The sequence below is a fragment of the Lutra lutra genome, chromosome 17, assembly GCF_902655055.1.
Source record: "Lutra lutra chromosome 17, mLutLut1.2, whole genome shotgun sequence".
Classification (NCBI taxonomy): domain Eukaryota; kingdom Metazoa; phylum Chordata; class Mammalia; order Carnivora; family Mustelidae; genus Lutra; species Lutra lutra.
Window position 1 is genome coordinate 136,282 of NC_062294.1, and position 20,356 is coordinate 156,637.

The 20,356-nt window shown below is 53.9% G+C and overlaps 1 protein-coding gene across 6 annotated transcripts; it reads right to left on the reverse strand.

Moving 5' to 3' along the window:
• Positions 1–1,895: 1,895 nt before the first annotated feature.
• On the reverse strand, positions 1,896–19,946 carry DEF8 (differentially expressed in FDCP 8 homolog). Of its 6 annotated transcripts, none has more exons than XM_047711009.1 (13): positions 17,040–17,058; positions 16,710–16,813; positions 14,693–14,826; positions 13,566–13,663; positions 12,117–12,266; positions 11,166–11,307; positions 9,495–9,659; positions 8,776–8,903; positions 8,458–8,571; positions 7,674–7,754; positions 6,841–6,981; positions 6,569–6,678; positions 1,896–2,025 (listed from the first exon to the last, which is right to left on the reverse strand). In XM_047711009.1, the coding sequence occupies exons 2-13, from the start codon at positions 16,805–16,807 to the stop codon at positions 1,896–1,898; spliced, it is 1,491 nt and encodes a 496-aa protein (XP_047566965.1). In that variant the 5' UTR covers positions 16,808–16,813; positions 17,040–17,058. The 6 variants fall into 6 exon arrangements, with proteins under 6 accessions (XP_047566965.1, XP_047566967.1, XP_047566970.1 ...); XM_047711011.1 differs by lacking the exon at positions 1,896–2,025 and adding an exon at positions 3,537–5,541 and having other exon boundaries at positions 6,841–6,930; positions 17,040–17,057; XM_047711014.1 differs by lacking the exon at positions 1,896–2,025 and adding an exon at positions 3,537–3,879 and having other exon boundaries at positions 17,040–17,055.
• Between the last annotated feature and the right edge of the window lie 410 nt (positions 19,947–20,356).

Sequence of the window (20,356 nt, forward strand, 5' to 3'; positions counted from 1 at the left end):
TCTGTCTGTCAAATAAATAAATCTTAAAAAAAAAAAAAAAAGGAATGAACAAACAGGTCAGGGATCCAAAAGTAAAAATTGAAACCATACAAATACTACAAAAACACATAGATGACTGCCTCTTTGACCTGGTCGCTGGGAAATTACCTGCCTTAAAATGCAGATAAAATAAGAAAATTTCATCAATTTGACCATATAAAAATGTAACAAAAGAACTTTTTCACGGAGGAAACATCACTCCAAACAAAGTCAAAAGCAGTTGACAAACTGGAAGAAAATGGTGGCAACATCTCACAGATAATGGGCTAATATCCCTGACAGGTGAAGAACTCTTAGGATTAAGAAGAAGAAAATACCAAAAATACCAAATACCACAGTAAAGTGGACCAAGAATATAATTCATAAGTCTATAAATTAGATCTTGAAGCATATGAAAGTTCAACTTCATTCATAATGAGAGAAACGCAAATTAAAGCTACATGGACATCTTACTAATAGTGGAAAAAAGAAAGTATGACTACATGTTGTGTTGGTGAGGCTCTGGGCTAACAGGCATCTGAAACGTTGCTGATGGGAGTGCAGACTGGTATGGCCCTTATGGAGGGGTGCTAGACATTCCTAGACCCCTGCAGATACGCTGCCAACCAGAGAAAATACGTGTGCACAGGTTACTCATTGCATGCTTGTTTGTAACTGCAAAAGTGAGGAGACAGCCTGAATATTCATCTGTAGCAGAGTACTGAAACATCTAATGGCTGTTACACACTAGGGACTACAGGTGTAAGAGATGGTAGCACCAGTAACAGAGGAAGAACTGCCGGGAGTGGTTTCCGGGGTATACTAATAATTGACAAAAGCAACAGGCAAGAGAGTAGTACCTGCCGTTTTTGTGAAAGAAAGAAGGGGGGAAAGGAAATAATATATGTATCTTACTCGTTTTTGCAAAAAGAAACACAGGAAGGAGAAACCAGAGACTAAAGAGATTGGTTACCTGGTGGGGGAAGGAGTGGAAAGGGGCAAAGGAATGGGGGGTGTTGGAATGTGATAGGCCTTTCATAACGTTCCTTTAAGATTTTCTTTTTAAGGGGCAACTGGATGGCTCAGTTGGTTCAGCATCTGCCTTCAGCTTGGGTCATGGTCTCTGCGTCCTGGGATTGGGCACCGCGTTGGGCTCCCTACTCAGCTGGGAACCTGCTTCTGTCTCTCCCTTTGCCCCTTTCCCTGACGTGTTCCCTCTCTCTCTCTCTCTTAAATAAATAAATGGATAAAATATTTAAAAACAAAGGTTTTAAGTAATCTCTACATCCACTGTGGGACCCGAATTCACAACCCCAAGATCAAGAGTCACAGGCTCTACCAACTGGGTCAGCTGGGCGCCCTGGCCTTTGGTGAAGTTCAGACTGTGGGAATCATGTTAATGTATCACACAAGTAAAGCAGGGAACTAAATCCAAATGGAGTATATGAACGGAGCCATATTTCCCATGAACTCCATACCCACAGTGAAGAGGGGGAAACCCCAAAGTCCATTTTGAATACCCTGTGTTTTGACTATATGCCCTCAGGCTAAAGCCAAGCCAGAACTCTAAACAACTATTAAACTCTAGTTAGTAAGCTGTGTTTTCACAGAGGCATAGGTTGGCAATGCTGACCGTACTTTGTGTTCTAGGGTTGAGCAAATAAATATTTGTGGGTAACGAAGCCAGGTTTCTGTCCAGAAGGGAGTCACAAACATGAAAAAAGGGAAAGAATTGTGTGGTGTTGCTTTGCAATTAGAAGTATCCGTGTGAACTCATGGTTTTTAATATGTTTCTGAAGAACAAGATATTGACGTACAGAGCACAGTTTTCTAGCTGTCTGCTGAAAGGACCTACAAGCACTGAGCCCTGGAACACATCACACCCCACAGCCGCCATTCTCCACCAACCAGCCTTTGGGCTTCTTGGAGAAATGTCTGGTTTCAGGACCAGGACTAGTTAAGTGCAAAGCAGCTAAGAACAGCTTACAATGCTGGAAGGTGCGGTGCCCACAGGGTGACAGGAACAGATCAGGACACAGGAGACGAGTCGATGAGAGCCAGCATCTCCAGGAGTGGGACAGACAGTGCACTGAGGACACAGCATCATTTTCAGGGAATTCCCACCCAAAGTGCAAAGCCCAGATCTTATCAGAAAAATCCACATTGAAGAATATCCTTCAAAATAATTAGCTTGTGGGGCACCTGGGAGCCTCAGTCAGTGAAGTGTCTGCCTTCGGCTCAGGTCATGACCCTGGGGTCCTGGGATTGAGCCCCACATCAGGCTCCCTGCTCAGTGGGGAGCCTACTTCTCCCTCTGCCTGCTGCTCCCCCATTCGTGCCGCTCCCATCAAATAAATTCTTAGAAAAAAAAAATTTAGCTTGTGTTTTTTTAAGGTATCCGTGTCACGCACCCTTCCAAAATAAAGACAGTGAAATATACCTACCAGCTGAATGGCAAAATCTGAATAAATTTTGTTGTAGTCTACGATATCATGTCAGTGTTAGTTTCTGGGGAGAACTGAGCTGTGGCTGTGTGATTCCCTTGTTTGGGAGGAGCAGACACAAGTATTTACAGGCCAAGGGGTATGATCTCTGCAACTGATGGCCAAATGGTTGAAAAAAAGAATATAGCAAATGGGAAATGTTAGTATTTAGGGAATCCAGGAGGTGAGTAAATGGGAATGTTTTTGCAATGTTTCTGTAAACCTAAGTTTGTCAAAATACAAATGGGAAAAACACTATGGCATCACCTGAGAGAGAGACAGTATACTTTATCTTTCCTGGAGTACCCCAGGTGTAGCTCTACACCTTTGTCATGGGGGCGTGTGCTTACACATGCGGCACCAGGCCCGCAGACGGCCCACACTGTTCATGTGGCTCTCCGCTTTCTGTAGGCATAGAGTTGCAGTCTGTCAGCCTATCTGAATTGTAGCTGGGTGGGGATGGTGTGCAAAGAGTCCTTAAGCAGAAGACTCCCTATGTTCTCTGGGTCACGGTCCCTTTGAGATCCTGGTCACAACTGTAGATCATTTCTCTGCAAACAATGTACACAGGAGCTTGAAGGCAATCTGGGAGGGAGGCAGTTATGGTCCTCCTGAAGACCACGGGAATGGTCTTAAATTGCAGTGAGGGCCTTTTTGGGGTCTAGCTTGTGCAAGAGGCTGCCGGGGGCTAGTCCTGTGACTTGCACGGCCATCCAGTTTCTCGGTGACGGCCTTGGGTTAACGAGAGTCCACAATGAGGACTCTAGAAGACCGAGCATTATCTGCATGCCAGGCCCCATGCTCAATGCTTCCTAGACCCTAAACACCCCACAAGGTATGTGTTCTCACCATTCACAGAAATGGAGCAGACAGGGAGCCACAAACTTGGCCCTCTGATTCCCATCAAGAACTTCTGCCCAGAACAGATCACATTTGACCCCACTGGATGGGGAAGACTGGGCTTTTCCAAAGCCTGCACTTGGGCTGCGTGTCAACAAACTGTGCCTTGTCCCCAATTCACCACACGCACCAGAGTGTAGAGAACACGGATTTAATGAGACAGCAGCCGCGGCATTATCATGGCAGGACACCCCTGCTGCTCTCTGTGGAGGACGGGCCATGCAGACTGGGTCTTGGGGGTCTTTGTACCGTGCTGTGGACTCCAAGACCCGCACACAACTTTGTTTAAAGACTTTGCCATTCCAACAGGGTAAGTGGAAACATTGGGAAGGAGGAAATGGGCTTGGTCAAAAGAAAAGGGAGCCAACTCTTTGTCCAGCAGACACCAGTGTATTATTAATGCTTGCTGCGGACACGGTGATTGTAACTGGAATAATGTGATGTTCGCTACACAGGAGATACAGGAACAGCCAATGTCCTTGTGACAGAAATGGAACACAGTGGTGAGAAATGTGCAGACTTGGGGGTATAGGAAAAGGGCATTTGGCCCTTAAGCCCCCCTTCAGCCCTGGAGAGGAAGGGGAAGCAGGACGGGGACCTGTCATTGGTCCAACCTCTCCAGTGTTTGCTTCTCACTGTTACCCCGAGGCAGATCAGAACACACCACTAGAGGACTGCCCAGGGCCACCATGGGAGGCTTTCTGATGGTGCAGAGAAGCAAGGAGGGGACACTGTCTTTATCCACCATTCTTGTCAGCCAGCAAGCTAAGCTGACCTTTGTGCCACCAGTCCAAGGTGACAGACATCCAAGGGACTACACTTCACCAGCACCACCCGTGCCCGTCACCTGTGCACATCAGCAGCCAAGCGCAATCCAGGCAAGAGGGCACAAAAGATGAGAGTCACACCATGGAACATTCTCTTCCCACAGACCTCCCCCCCACGCAGGGTCTCTGAAGCACAAAACAGCCCCGCAAATACTGAGCCGACAGTGGCTCCCGCGGTGCAGATCTGGGCATTCTCACCCTCTGTCCTGGGGTTCCATTTGCCAGCAGGGGTACAAGACCTTCCGCATCCAATCCTCAGTCTTCCTGCACATGCTCTGGCATCCCTGCCCAAAGCTCCCTTGAGCAAATACTCCCAGTGCCCGACCTCAGGCCCCCAAACAAAAGACCAGTGGCTGGTGGTGGTCTGTGAGCTGTCCGGAGCCCTCAGATGGCAAAGGGAGCCCTTCCGGCAAAGATGTGACTGCAGCCAACCCTGTTGCCTAACCTAGACCTTCCCCCAGGGGCACAGTCCCTACTCCCAGCTGGGAAGGAGGACAGCCTCTTCCACCAGACCCCCAGCCTCCCAGCCTGGAGCACCACAATAAGCACAAAGGGAGGAGCGGGGGCTGGTCCACCCAGGGGGAAGAACCTCACGGCCCCCGTCCTTCCATGTTGTACGGAAGTGGGAACCCCCTGGATGGGCCCTGTCGGAGAACCCAGAGAGAGAGAAACTTGAGAGGCAGGAGCAGGGCTCTCAGGAGACAGTCGTGAACAACCCCAGTTAGGGCCACCTACAAGTCCCCACACAAGGGGTGAAGGGGATGGGGGCCTCCAGCTAGATCCAAACCATCCATTGCAGAGGAAACTCAGGCCACACCTGGGTGTCTGCAACCAGCATTCCCGGGGCTTGTCGGCTACTCCCCCAAAGCCCTCTAGGGGTTCTCAGGGTGGCCAAAGCCCAGCGGCCTTGACCCCAAGGGCCTCCTCAAGGCTCTTTGCCACAGGGGGCGGTAAGAAGCCTCTCCCCACTTCCCTGTTCATGGACCCCACGCCTTCCCAGCACCACACCCAGGAAAGAGCCCCACGAGGCTGCCCCCAGTCCCAGCAAGTGCCTGGGACAGGGATGATGGTCCTCACAACCGGTTGGCCCAGCACCGGAGAGAGGTCTGGGGCTGGGCCCTAGGGGTCTCCAGAACACAAGAAACACCTTGACTTTGGCAATCACTGGCAGGTTGAATGCCAGAAAGGCCTGGGAGGGGCGCCTGCTGCTCTACGCATCCACTTCTGGACCAGGCTCCTGGAAGAGCGATTGCTTGCGCAAGGTGAGCCGAGCACATTTGGGGCACGTGGTGGAGTTGTCATAGTAGCAGTCCCTGGGGACAGGGAGGGTGGGGTCAGCCCCAGCAAGGGTCTGGGCTCTGTACGTGAAACTGCCTCGAAGCCTTCCCGGACTTCCTAAGTCAGGCCATTCTCTCCCCCTTCTGTGGATGGGCACATGGAGGCAGTTTCTCCCAGAGGGCAGCAGCCAGGTCTGCACTCAGTGCCCCCAGGCCTGGGTCCAGGGCCTCAGGGTGGGCCCCTGCTGCAGGGTTCACACCTGCCAGCCGGCTACCATCCAACATCTGCTGGGAGCACTCCATGTCTCAACTTCCCTGTCTGGTCTTTCCACCACTGCACAGAGCCTCACCTGGGGCATGGGGTGCGCACCGGGTCCTGGGGACTGCTGCTCCTGGAATACGCGTTTTTCACTCCAGTCCCTTCTGGGACAGCAGCCCCAGGCTGCACCAGCAGTGCTCGCTGGGGCGGACAGCAGGTGCCCGATGGAAATCCACGTGGACAGCAATGGGAGGCGCCCATCTGAGCCCAGTGTGAGGCACCGTGCAGGGTCTAGCAGGCCCACTCTACGTTAGTAACTGTACTGATCACTCTTCCAACCTATGTCATTATTTTTCCAAACACCCCCTAAGTCTTTTTGTCACAAATACTTAATGTTGTTTGAACCTAAGTAGTTAATAAAAATGTTAGGTATTTCTTTGGGCCTAGGGATGTTTAAAAAAACCACCGAGACACTGGGGCTGCCCAGAACCAGAAAGTCGAGGGCCCCCTGGCCTCCGCTACAGTGTGCGTCTGCTGGAGCAGGGAAGCAGACAGCACCCGCACACCGGGGTCTGGGCCACAGCACCCCTCCCTGGCCCCAGAGGGGCTTGTTCCCCCTTGGAACTTCTAATTTAATCCCACACATTAGGGTCTAACCCCACATCTAGGATCAAGACAAGGGGCTCTGAAAATCAGGCAGCAAAGACTGACCCCCAAATGTCACCCCTCCCCCCACCCCTCCGTCCCTCCCTGCCTACTGGGAACCTGCACACCTGGCCTAGGGGTGGGTTGGGCCACACGAACCTGTGGAAGACAGCAGAGCAGTCGGTGCACACGGACGTGTGGCTGTCGAAGGGGAAGAGGACATCACCCTCTCTGCAGAGCTCACACACGAAGCCCTTGGCCTGACATCGCTGGGGGCGACAGTGCGGCGTGGAGGGCAGGTCAGTGCCGGCTGTGGAGGGCACCTGAGGCAGAGGACACACGGGGCCCAGCAGCTTGCCCGCCCTCCCTGCCCCAGGGACTGGGAGTAGAGGGAAAGATGCCCCCAGCCTGCAGGTCCCTGGTCTGCCCACCTCACAGTCCAGCTTGATGTGCTTGGCAAAGAGCGTGTGTGTCTCCGTGAGGGAGCAGCTCAGGCGACCCGTGTGCGCGTCCAGCAGGTCCTGCACGGAGTACATCTCATCGTTCTCCACGAAATGCTGCCGGTCCTGGAGCTGTGGGTCCCAGCAAGCGCCACGCCAAACACTGGGTGAGGGACCCTTCTGCGGCCCACCCCCCTCCCCCAACCAACCCGCCCATCCTCCAGGCCCCCGGGAGCTCACGGGAAGCAACAGGTGGTGTCGGGCTCTGGGCCTCATGGTGCCTCCCCAGGCACCCCGCTTTCAGCACGCTGGGTATCCCACACCTCTGCCCAGCACGCCAAAGCTCCTCCTGGGCCTGACCCTGTTCACCATCTCCCTTTCTAGGCTTTATCTTGCTCACAGACCTCACCACCCCCTGACTCTTTATTTTTCTTCCCCACCTGAAGTGAGGACACAGACTCCTGCCTGTTTTGTTTCCTGCTCCCTAGGATCTAGAACAGTGAATACCCATGAATGCTTATTGAACCAATAGTAGGGGAGCCTTGAAGACTGTGTTTGTGGTTAGTCCTTCCTGAACAGTACTGCGCCTGGTGCACTCGATGGAGACCCAGGCAAGGGCTAGAGGGTGACACCCGCTCCCCTCCATGACAGAATCCAGGAACACTTTTGTGGCTAGAACGTCTGTTTGCCCTCTGAAGGCCTGGGGTTCCTTGGGACAGAGCATGGGAGACACACGCAAGCTCGGAAAGAGACCTGGATCTCTGTGTCCCCTTCGCCTGCGCCCCCTGCACTCCCAGCTCCCACTCCGCGGCCAGGGGCCTGACCTGCAGGAGCAGACGGGCCTCCATTGCCTCCCTGCAGGTAATGAAGTAGGGCTTCATGAGCAGGATGTCCTGGCGCAGCTTCTGTGGGTGAGAGGGGAGGTCTGCCGCGGCAACCCTGGCAGGCCCGTACCGTGGCACACTGGGGGACAAGGGGGCAGGCACTCCAGGTCGGGAGGGGACAGATGGGCCCCCAGGATGGTCCCAGATCTGAGAGCTCCAGCCAAGCTCAAGTTTGAACCACGGCTTCCAGGCCAGGGCTGCCCGAGCAGCGTTCACCCTCAAACACATCGTACGAAAGAGAAAAAGAATAATGTTGTGTGCTGATTCTGTTGAAATCATCTTTTGGATATACAAAGTAATATAAAACATACTACTAAATTAACTTTACCTGCTTTTTACTTTTTTTTAAGATTTTATTTATTTATTTGTCAGAAAGAGAGAGAGAGAGCACACAAGCAGAGGGGGAAGCAGGCTTCCTGCTGAGCAGAGAGCCTGATGCAGGGCTCCATCCCAGGACCTGATCACAACCTAAGCCGAAGGCAGATGCTTCACTGACGAAGCCCCCCAGGCACCCTGCTTTTTACTTTTGTAAAAAGTAAAAAGAAAATTTCCAAACTGCCTCTGGGCCTTGTATCATATGTGACTGGACACCGCTCTAGGGTCTTGAACCCTAAGGACAGCTGAGGGGCCCCCCCCGAACCTTAGCAGGGGGCATCCCCCCTCTGCTCCCAGGACACATGGGGATAGCGCGGCGCACCCTCACCCCTGCCCCCTCCAGCCTTACCCGTATCTCCACCAGCTCCTCCACATAGTTGAACAGCAGAGGGTTGATCTCCCGGAGCCTGAGCACCGGCCGAGACACCATGAGAGCCAGGTACCGCATACTGCAGCGGGACACCTGGGGGGCGAGGGGAGGCACCCCCAGCATTGCACATGCCACCCCCCAGTACTATGTCCCCCCAACCTAAGCCAGGCCTAAGCACTGGCTCTCCCTTCTTGGGGATCCAACTCCTCCCCTCCCAGCCCCAATCCCCCCACCCCCGGCCTCTACACCACCCTTGCCACCCTCCCCACACACACACATCCCGCTCCCCTGCCTTGCCTTGCGCGGCTCGAAGTCCCAGTTGTGCACAACTCGTGCAGGGATGACCGCCAGGTCATTCCAGTGGCAATGGGTGCAGTAGTACTGGCCCGTATAGTCACACTGCCGGGCCTCGCTGGGCACGCCCCCTGTCATGGTGACGGGTCATTACAAAGTCAGGGCTGCCCTCGGGGTCCCTGACAGCTTAGGAATCACACAATATGTGGAAAGCATATGGGGCAAGAGGCAGATGACCTGGGAGGCTCCGCCCTCCAGACCTGACACAGTGTCTTCTCAGCCACGAGACCTGAAGCAGATCAGGGCACGCTGCTGCCCTCAGTTTTGTCGTCAATAAAATGGAACAATAATAGGACCTCCACTGCAGGACTGCTGAGAGGACCCCAGAAATTAACATGAATAAATCTCTGACATGTGGCACACTAATGATACTGTGTGATTTTTCCCATCTAGGTAGGCTTTCTGTGACAATGGGACCACACAGAAGGTTGAGTGCAGGCCAACACTAGGGGTCCTCCCAGGTGACCTGGGCTGGAACCTCAGTCTGCTTGAGTGGGAGTGAAAAGATGTCAGTAGCAGCCCCTTGCCCCTTCCCAGGGAAAGAGAGCAGGACACCAGCCCCAGGAGCCCAGCTGCCCCTCACTGTCTGATTTACCCAATTTTCTTACCCCTGCCTACCATAGCCCCTGCCCCCGCACCCTGCTCCCTCCGGGGGCACTCACGCAAGGAGATGGGTGCCCGACACTCCGCGCAGCGGTAATCTTGGCTGTCCAGCCCTGTCTCCGGGCAGATGTTCAGCTCATACTCAGCTTGGTGGCTGACTTTGGAGCGCACGCAGGGCTTGGAGATGAGGTTCAAACACTTGCTGTGGCATCGGTAATAACATCCTGGGGTGGGGGGGCAACAGGGTGCCTTTCAGAAGTGGGGGGTATCCAGCAGCCCAGACCGGCCTTCAGCTCTACCCCAATTCCCATCTCACTCTGAGAGCTTTGCAAGGCCCCCCTGTAGGTCCCAAAATGTCAGAGACCTTGTCAGTCCCCATCCCAAGCTTTGCCCAGCGGGTGTGAGGAGACCTTCCTCCCCATCTCCAGACTACTGTTCCCACCTGGATGCCTCAAGGGCAGCAAAATCACTCCGTCTGAGGGAAATTCTCGCTCTTCCTTCAAAAACCCACCTCCCACACACGGTTTTCTCACCTCAAATGTGCTGACTCCATCTTCCCACCTGCTGAGACTAAAATTTGTAACGTCTTCTCAACTTCCCTTTTATGCCTCTTTCCAGCTCTCCAGCGAGTGCCACACCCGCACGCTTCTCACCCAAAACACTCCACCCTGATCAGAGAGCCAGCATCCTCCCCCAGCTCTCCACACTCCTTCCTTCAGGCCATGCTCAGCTCAGTGCCCAGAGTGGTCCTTTTAAAACCCGGGCATGGTGCCTGGGTGGCTCAGTTGGTTAAGTGGCTGCCTTCGCCTCAGGTCATGATCTCGGGGTCCTGGGATCAACCCCCTCATCGGGCTCTCTGCTCAGGGGGGAGCCTGCTTCCCTCTCTCTCTGCCTGTCTCTCTGCCTCTCTGCCTACTTGTAATCTCTCTCTCTCACTCTCTCTAATAAACAAATAAAATCTTTAAAAATAAATAAATAAAATCTTTTAATAAATAAATAAATAAATAAAACCCGGGCATGTCCAGCACCAACCTGTGGCCCCCTGTGTGCTTAGTGAAAAGCCCTTGGTCCCCTCTGAGCCCGCCTTGACCAGCCTCCTCTCAGACCCAGTGCCCCAGCCACGCTTCTCTCTGCTCCACGCTGAAGACAATGGCCACACACCAGCCACGGGGCCTCGGCACACACCTCCCCCACAGGAACATTCTTCCCCAGATATACTCCTGGCTTACTCCCAGACTTCCAAATTTTGCTTAAATGTCACATGATGCCTTTTCATTCCACCCTAAAGTCACACCCATCACACTGCCTGACCCACACTGTTTCTTTCCTTGTTTTTCTTCAGTGGACCATACTGTCTAATACACCACAAGCTCACTCAGAACAGCACCATCCACAGGAATTCTCTGCAAAAACAGAAATGTCCAACACAGTGGCCACCAGCCTCACATGGCTACTGAGATTGCATAACTAAGGAATGAAGTAGTTATTTATTTTAACTGGTTTAAACTAAAATCGGAAGAGGCACCTGTGGCTTGTGGCCACCATACTAGAGAGCCAAATGTGGAGGAAAGGCTGGTAAAGAAAGGAGTTTCAGTCTGTTGTCCCTTGTTTCATCCCAGGTAGTCAGTCCATCAGGCTCAGTAAACACTGAGTACACTGCACAGAAGTCACACGCACACACCCAGAGCTGCCGGGTCTGGGTGTTGACACACCTGTGCCGGGGCACCCACCTGTGCAGGTGTACCAGGTCTGAATGAGCCCCCAGATGATGGTGTTGCACTTGTCACAGGTCTGCTTGACACTCTTGCCCTTCTCCTTATAGAAACGGTGCTCCAGGAGGACTCGTATGTTGGGCTCATCCTCATTGGGGTCCTGGAGAGAGGCCCGGTAGGGGTCACAGGTGAGCCTGCTGCACCTCCTTTTCCTTGCCATGAACTCTTTTACTTATTTCTTCCAGGTACCATTTACAGCAGACATGGTGAGTTTCCCCCAATGTCACACCCTCTTTTCCCTTAGGCAACAGAACTCCCCAGTGAGCAGTCAGGCCTGGACCATCCGGACAACAGTCTGACTTTCCCTGCACCGGGATGCCATACTGGGACAATGTGAGGGTCAAGGGTGTGTAAGCAGGAGTGATAACGCCTTCCCTCCCCTCCCACCCTTTTTTCCTGCTAAGTACAGACCCAGAGGTGACAAGGGGCCATCTTAGAATCTCCACAAGGACTGGCAAAGCAGTAAGAGCTGCCCTGTGGGCCCTAGGTCACCTACAGGGTCTCCACATGAGTAAAATTACATGTCATTCCTTTAAGCCACTGTATTTTGGGGTGTGTTGTTACCAAAGCCTTCCTTGTGCCTTAATGAATATTGTGCTTTCTAATTCCCAGGGACGGTGCCAGCAAGTTAAAGAGCACCCACGGTCAAGGTAAACCTGTGCGTTTGGGCCTCCAGGATGCATTACCTTTACTGCTGTCGCCTTCCTGAAACACTCGGGAAGTCCCCGCCCCACCCCCCAACTCTAGGCCCTGAGGCTCAGGGAGGGACTGACCCCATGCACTTGAGCCGGTGGGTGGGCCTGTGCCCTGCACTGGCCAAGCCAGATTAGACTAACAGAGAAGAGCCTGCCTGTGGGGTGAAGGCCCCCGCTCTGTCCTCCATGGGGGGCGGGGCAGGTCAGTGCCCACCTTCAGCTCCTGGAGCTTCAGCCGGAGGTGAATCAGCCTCACAACAGCGTCCTTCTGCTTCTCTGACTGCTCGGGCAGCTCTAGGATCGCCTGCTTGCATTCCTCGATGGCCTGCCGCAGCTGCTGAATGTCCGAGGCCAGGAACAGACCCTGCCCGGGGGCGGGGGGGGGTGGCGGGGGGAGGCAGGTGACAGTGTCAGAGGCCCACCCTGCCTGCTCTCCACATGGAGTTCCAGCCCTGGGCAGACCCCCCCCACCCCGTCACCGGCCTCCATGAAGAAACAGAAGCCCAGAGGGAGGGGCTGAGGACTTGCTCAAGGCCCCACAAAGTTAGCAGCACAGGTAGGAACCAGCCTGTGCCACCTGCCCACCAGCGGGACCTGGCCACTCATGGGCCTCTGAAAACCTAATTCAGGATGTTTTCCAAAACACAACTTCTTCTTTCTTTTAGAAACCCTATCCTTCTTCTGGCTGTGCTATTTTGCTTATGTCTACAGAACTTCCTCTTGGATGAAAGCCAAGGGAAGGACAATTTGCCTGTCATGAAGGACAGGAAGTGGCCTCCAGCTTAATCACCTAGCCTGGAGATGCCCCAGGTACCCACGCACCCCGAGCAGCGGCACCTCACAAGGACTCGGGGCCAGGGCCCAACAAAGGCCCTGGGCTCAGGACCCTGCTATTACAGGGAAGGAAGCCGGGCTCAAGTCGGAGCAGAGTAGCTGAGGCCGACCTCGCACAGGGCACAGGACAGAGCTGCCCTCGGGACCCCCACCTCTGCCTCCAGGAGACCAGGCAAAGAGCAGGACATACCCCTACTCTGGAAACTCGGTGTGTGGCCCGTAGCGGGGGAGCAAGTTTCTTCAGTGAAGGTACAAAACACAAATACAAAATAAGTAAGTGAGAACCGGGGGCTTCTGGGTGAACCTTTTTTTTTTTTTTAATTTCAATTACTTAGGACGTTTCTGTGTTTCTCTCAAATAAAAGTTGAAGATACTTTGCATAAAATTAAAAGATTTTCAAACTTTTTAAAAGAGATTATTAGAGTCCTTTAATTAAAACAAGGAAAAGCTTCCATAAAACAAGAAATTGAACTGAGGAGAGTGGCCTGTGGTCCTTCCCTTACCCTGCTGCATGGCCACAGCTTCCCCAGGACCCAGAGGGAGCCAACCCTCATGTCTGCCTCCCACTGACCTGGAATGTGGGGATAGGGATGGCCCCAAACCAGAAGAGCAACTTTGGGCCCCAAACCCCAGGTCAGCTGGTCTCTCTGGCTCCCCACCAGGTTTTGGAGATGAGAGGCAGGTGTCATTAGGTCTCAGATTCAAGGCCCAGGAGCCCCTGCAGGTGGACCGGTCCTGCTCCCCGAGGACGAGGTGACAAGTATATACCCAGCCGCTCCTGCCTTAGGGGCTCCCCCAGTCCCCCTCTAACCCCAGGCCCAAACCTTACCACAGGGCGGGAGAAGTGGTCCTCAGATAAGCCAAGATCCATCACTCGCTCAGTGCAGCAGAACTCTGGCTCTCCAGGGGGCAGCTCGGGCAGGGCCTCTGCAGTGGGTGTGGATGTGGAGGGTAGCAGAGAAGAAAGGAAGATCAACCTGCCTCTCCCCCAGGAGTAGGCTGGGGCCAGAGAAGCCCACAGGAGATGCTGAGGGCTGCCAGGCCCTACCCTGGTACCTGCTGTGTTTGCATTGGAAAAGGAACCCTAACCCTATACAGGTAAGAGAGAGCCATGCTAAAAGATGAGGTGGGAAAAAAATCTAAAAATAAAATTTAAAAAATAAACCAAGAAGATGAGGTGGATACCCATGGTGCTGAGAGAGGTCCACAAAACAGTATTAGAGAAACATCCCAATTTCTTTGGTTGTTTTATTTTTATATATAAAAAATATATTTTATTTATTTGAGAGAGAGAGACAGAGAGCACAAGCAGGGGGAGACGCAGAGGGAGTGGGAGAGGCATAAACAGACTCCCCACAGCAGGGGATGGGGGGCTCGATCCTAGGACTCTGGGATCACCACCTGAGCCCAAGTCAGACACCCCACGGACTGAGCCACCCAGACGACACAGAAACATTCCAATTTCTAGGGCACACCTTACACATGCATGGATTCAAGACTGCTGGCGAATTTCACAACAGAATTTCTGAACCCCCGTGTGGACTCCAGGAGATCTCTGTGTGTGCACACACACACCCCCAAAACCCTGACTGCATCTGCAGCTCTCAGAGCCCCACCTCCTGACCCCCCGAGGAGCTGGGCCTCTGTCCAGGCCACTCCATCCTCTCCCTGACCAAAGTGCAGCTCTGAGTTCCTTCCCCAAGTATTCCCCGAGTGAGTGCCTGCTCTGTGCTGGGCCCTGGGACGCAGCAGTGACACGACAGTCACAGATCAGATCCCTGCCTTCGGGAGAGCGTGTCCTAATGGGGCCACAGAACAGGCAGAATGTAGCTTGTGCCGAGGAGGAAAGGGAAGTGGCCAGTAAGGGGCCCAGCTACTTGGGAAAGCCAGCATGCTCCACGGGAGGAACTAGGAAGAGAGGATGGGGGGCCACTCAGGCCTCCCCCCAGCACCTACCTTCAGAAGTGACTTCTGGGGCCTCCTTGCTGGCCCTCTGCTCATGCTGCCGTGGCCCAAGCTCCTTGTTGAAGGGGTTGAGGTGGGCCTGACGGAACCGGGCCAGCTTCTCGTCATATTCCATAGCATCCCACCTGTGGGGGCGAGGGTGGGGGGACAGACAGACAGAGATGAGCCTCTAGATGAGCTCCTAGACTCACTGCACTCCCACCCCCTTCCTGAGTTCCTAGGGTTCCAGAGGGGATGTCTGGCCTCCTTCCCTCCCCCAGGGTTCAGGTGGAGCACCCCCACACTGTGGCTGCCATCCTCTGCCCCTCCTCTAACCAGCTCAGCCCCCTCACCTGGGCCCCAGTGGTAACTTCCCCTCAGGAACAGAGACCCATGGGGGGCACGCAAGTGGAACAGAGCTAGGAGAGGGACGTGACCACCCCAAGAGTACCCGGCCAATCTGGAACCCAGGCCCCCTCCCTCCCAGGACTCCCCATTCAGCCCCAGTCCAGCCATGTCCTCACTGCTGAGAAGGCAAGGCGTGGCCACTCCCATGAGACAACACCTCCCAGGACTCCGGTCCTTACTTCTGGACCTGAGCACAGGTGTTCCTTTTCTGTCAGAGCACCCCAAAACCACAGCAGTGGAGCAGAACCATCAGAGACAACTGTCAAAGGTCACAGTGCTGGACACTAGGAGCCAATGCTGGGGGGCAGGCCTGCTCTCCCACCTGCACTGTGGCCTTGGGCACGGCCCATCTTCCTGGTGCCCAGGGAGCCCTACACCTCTGCCAGCATGGGGAGAAGGCTCCGGAATGCTCATCAAGCATCATGTAGGCCAGCACCGCACCTCACTGGCCTGGATTCCCACTGAGGCTCTGTGTGGCCCAAATCAGTGCATGGCCCACACCTCAGGATCTCAGGAAATAGGAAATGCCTCACTCCCCACTGGCCCGTCTCTCCTCTCCCAAGAGCTCAGCAAGTGGCCAAACTCACAGAGCTAAAGGCTCCTGAAAGGTAGAAAGGGGCTTTGACTGGAGACACTGATTCACTTCCCAGGTCCTCCCACCTCCTTAGCTTCTCTGCCACCAACGTGACATGAGTTCATAGGAAGTCGATTGTTTTTCTTAAAAGTGCCGGGTGTTAATTATGCTTTCTCTGTTCCTATTTAGTCTAAAATAATTCATGATTATAAAAGACAGGCCTATGACTCCTATCTGCACTCCCTCCAAAAGAAAGACAATGGATCCCAGGGAGGACAGCCTTGACAAGAGTCATCCCTAGTGCCACCCAGTGCTGGCTGCCAGGCATCTGGGTCAGAAACTCCTGCACCGGGGCGCCTGGGTGGCTCAGTGGGTTAAAGCCTCTGCCTTCGGCTCAGGTCATGATCCCGAGGTCCTGGGATCGAGCCCTGCGTCGGGCTCTCTGCCCGGCGGGGAGCCTGCTTCCCTTCCTCTCTCTCTGCCTTCCTCTCTGCCTACTTGTGATCTCTGTCTGTCAAATAAATAAATAAAATCTTTAAAAAAAAAAACAAAACAAAACTCCCGCACCAACTGTGGGACCTGTCCTACCTGTTCAGCCTCTGCGGTGGGGATGTGGCAGAACCCAGCACCTGGGTCAGCATAGGAGAGGACACAGATGCCATGGACTATGGGCTTAAGCCTCCTCTCTCTCATTAGCTGACAGCTTTGGGCAGATCACTCAGGGTGGTTGGGCCCTGACGACCAGTGCCTCTCCAAACAACAGAATCACAGTGTCCTGGGAAGCACCCAGAGAGCAGGACAGACCCAGCTATGCCAGGACTCACTCACCCCATCTTTCCTTTTTTTTTTTTTTTAAAGATTTTGTTTATTTATTTATTTGACAGACAGAGATCACAAGTAGGCAGAGAGGCAGGCAGAGAGAGAGGAGGAAGCAGGCTCCCTGCTGAGCAGAGAGCCCATGCGGGGCTCGATCCCAGGACCTGGGGATCATGACCTGAGCCGAAGGCAGAGGCTTTAACCCACCGAGCCACCCAGGCGCCCCATCACCCCATCTTTCCTAGTGGTGAGAAAGATTTTGTACCTGACCAGGATGCAGTCAGGCTCCCGAAGCTTCTCCTAGGCCACCTGGGCCCCTCCTGTGACATCAAGTTCTAGCAAGAACCCCGCTCCGTCAGTTCAGCAGGAGCTCCCCCACCCTGATACCCCGTCACCCTCAAATCTGCTATCACCCCCAGGTGACATCTGATCACCCCAGCCTGCCCTCAGAAGAGATCCTGGCAGGTTGGTTTAGCCAGAGTCCCCACTCAGCCCTGATGTGTCCCCTCAGCAAATCTCCACCTGCTGATTTTACCCTGCTCCCTGGCTATAAATTCTCACTTGCTTGTGTTGTGTTCTGAGTTGAATGCAGTTCCATACCAAGGTCTCTTTTCTCCTACTGCAAGAGTCTTCAATAAAATCTGCACTTACTGGGGCGCCTGGGTGGCTCAGTGGGTTAAATCCTCTGCCTTCGGCTCAGGTCATGATCCCAGGGTCCTGGGATCGAGTCCCGCTTTGGGCTCTCTGCTCAGCGGGGAGCTTGCTTCCTCCTCTCTCTCTGCCTGCCTCTCTGCCTACTTGTGATCTCTGTCAAATAAATAAATAAAATTAAATTTAAAAAAATCTGCACTTACTGCTTTAGCAACAGTCCAGGTATGTTTTTTCTTCTCTGCGCAGAGGAAGCTGGATTTGGGGTTTGTCACGATTTCCCAGCCTCCCTATAGTTAGATGTGGTCACGTGACTGTGTTATGACCAATGGAATTTAAACAGAAAAATCTCATGGGAATTTTTCTTTAAAGGAGGCACTGCCCCTCTTCAGCTATTCCTACCTCTTGCCGCCTGGGATGCAGATGTGATGGCTGGAGCTGGTGTAGCCACCTTGGGTTTGACATAGAAGCCCTGAGCTCCTTCACCCCAGGCTTCATTCAAGTGAGACAGAAATAAACTTCTGCTTTAACCACTGTTACCGGGAGAGGGATCTCTATCTCCTACATCTGAAACAGATCCTGAGGCATCATCTCAAGAGCCTTGTGGTAATAAAATGAATTGGTGCTATTCAAATCCCAGATCTGTCAGCTCCTAGCTGACATGTATGGTCTTGGGCAAATGCCTAAACCTTTCCTGGCTCTTGATTCCTCATGTTTCAAATGGGGGAAATAACAGTGCCCACTGTACAGGATTATTGTGAAGATTAAATTAGTTAATACAAAGTTCCAAGTATCCTGGCCAGCACACAGTATGCATCTGATAAGTACCAGGTACAGCTTACTATTATTATTGTTGTTACTAATGTAACAACAATGTAATGTAAGAATTACATGTAATGTAATGTAATGTAATGTAATGTAATGTAATTCTTACATTACAATTGTAATGTACATTACAATGTAATGTAAGAATCAGATAGCCCTGGGTGCCTGGGGGGCTCCGTCAGTTAAGCATCTGCCTTTGGCTCAGGTCATGATCCCAGGGTCCTGGGATGGAGTGCCACATCAGGCTCTCCGCTCAGTGGGGAACCTGCTTCTCCCTGTCCCTCTGCCTGCTGCTCTCCTGCTTGTGCTCTCACTCTCTGTCAAATAAACAGATAAAATCTTAAAAAAGAATCAGATAGCCCTGATTTAAATTCTGGGTTTCCCAGTGATGAGCTATGTGATCCAATTTTCCTGCCCACAAATAAGAAGACTACCTAGCTCCTGGAGTGGGTAGAAGGACTAAGTTTGTACTTATATGTCAGGGGAACCCATAGCCCAGAGCTGTTGCTAAGCAAGCTGTCACTGTCATCACATGATAACTACCCCAACCCCAAGGAAACCTCCCCGCATTTTAAACTATGGCCAGAGGAGCTTAAAAGTAGGAACACCTCTGCTCCTCCCAACAGCCCTCCTCTGAGCTGGAAGCTCCCCTGGAAAAAGCATCTTTCAGTTGCCTCCTTACGGGCAGTGCCAGCTCCCGGCCTAGCACAGAGGCCATGAGCAAATGGATACATGCTCATCCGACCTCTCTAGCCTCAGTCTCTCTCCTGCCAAGCTGGAGAATCATACTTCCCTCAGGACTTCTGAGGGCACACAAGTGATGTCCCAACAACACAGACGTCCAGGGGAGGCATTACACAGCAGCTGCCTTGGCTCCACCCCCCTACTCCCCCTCTCCCCCCCCCACCCCTACCCCACGCGGTTCACCCCTCAGAAAGCCCTGCGCTCAGATTCAGGCTTGGTCTCAGAGAGGAAGAGGCAGGAAGGGTGAAGACTGAGAGGAATGAAGGAAATCCATCATCCCACCTCTGCCCTCTTCTAGAGACTCGCCTTCTCTGGCAGGGAAGAGAGGGTAGGAGGAGACAACTCAGCAACTCAAGTGAACCTCAGAATAAAGCCCAGGGGCTCATGAGGCAGGCACCTAAGGGTCCTGGGCTTAAGCTCCGGTGCACTCCTGACGGTTCTATTCTCACCCAGCCACAACTGGAGGTCCCTAGAATTCCCCCTGGAGGTGGCAGGGGATGAAGTACATCCTATATTCTCGTGCCTGGAAGAAGGCCTGGCAGGACCCTCCGGGGGGCAGGGGCAGAGCTACTCCCCCTTTAAGGGTTATTTGCCAGAGAAGCCTGGCACAGTGGCCACCGCCGGCCTCAGGAGAGAGCCACCCCTAAGACATACCTCCCGCAACTTCGCTCACGACAACAAGCATACCCTCTTCTACCACGCCCAGCCATTCCCTAGTGAGGAAACCGAGGCCCGGTATTCCCAGAGAGTGGCACAGCCCTGGGATCTGCCGCAGGTCTCACCCATCCTACAGATAGCGCGTGTGGACGGCCGGAAGAGGTGACAGTGTCACCCGGGGTTGGGGAGGGGCGAGAGAGGAGCCCCTCTCTGGGCTAATAAACCTGCCCGAGCGGGGTGGGAGGCAGCGCAGGTCCCGGTGCCCCCAGCGCCCCAGAGAAGACGGGCAAGTCGGAACCGTGCATCAGGCGCGGGCGGGGGCCCTGGGCGGGTTCCTGAGTCCCGGCGCCCTCGGGAGAGGGGGCTCCCCGGGACGCGGCGAGCCCAGACAGCCCCCCAGGGTCGAGCGCCCCTGTTCCCTCCACCCCCAGCACCCCCGCCCCTCACCTGGCCCGCCCAGACTCCCCCCCTCCGCCGCTCACCTGACCGCCGCCGCCGCCCTCGCTACATTGTAACCCGCCCCGCCGCCCTCGCTACATTGTATCGGCCCCGCCGCCCGCTGCTGCCGCCTGCGGCCCGGAGGCTCATGGCAAGCGAGCCCCGGAGGCTGCGCGCCCCGCCCTCGCGCGCTGGCGGCCTCCGCGTCCCCCTCCGGGAAATGGGTGACGCTTCCTCCCGCCTGTTCAGGACGGCATGGCGGATACATTTTCTTTGTTTTCTGTAATCATAGAAGCCGTGTTCTAGTAGAAACCACAATACTTAAGGGGAAAAACGGCTGGGGTGTCTGGGTGGCTCAGTGGGTTGAGCGTCCGCCTTGGGCTCTGGTCGTGATCCCGGGGTCCTGGGATGGAGTCCCGCGTCAGCTCCCCGCTCGGTGGGGGCTTGTGATGTTCCGCCTGCTTGCCTCTCTCCGTGTGTGTGTCTCTCTCTCAAGTAAAATAAACACAATATTTTTAAAAGGGGGGCGGGGAATGGTGATATTTAATTTCTTATTAAAAAGCCCA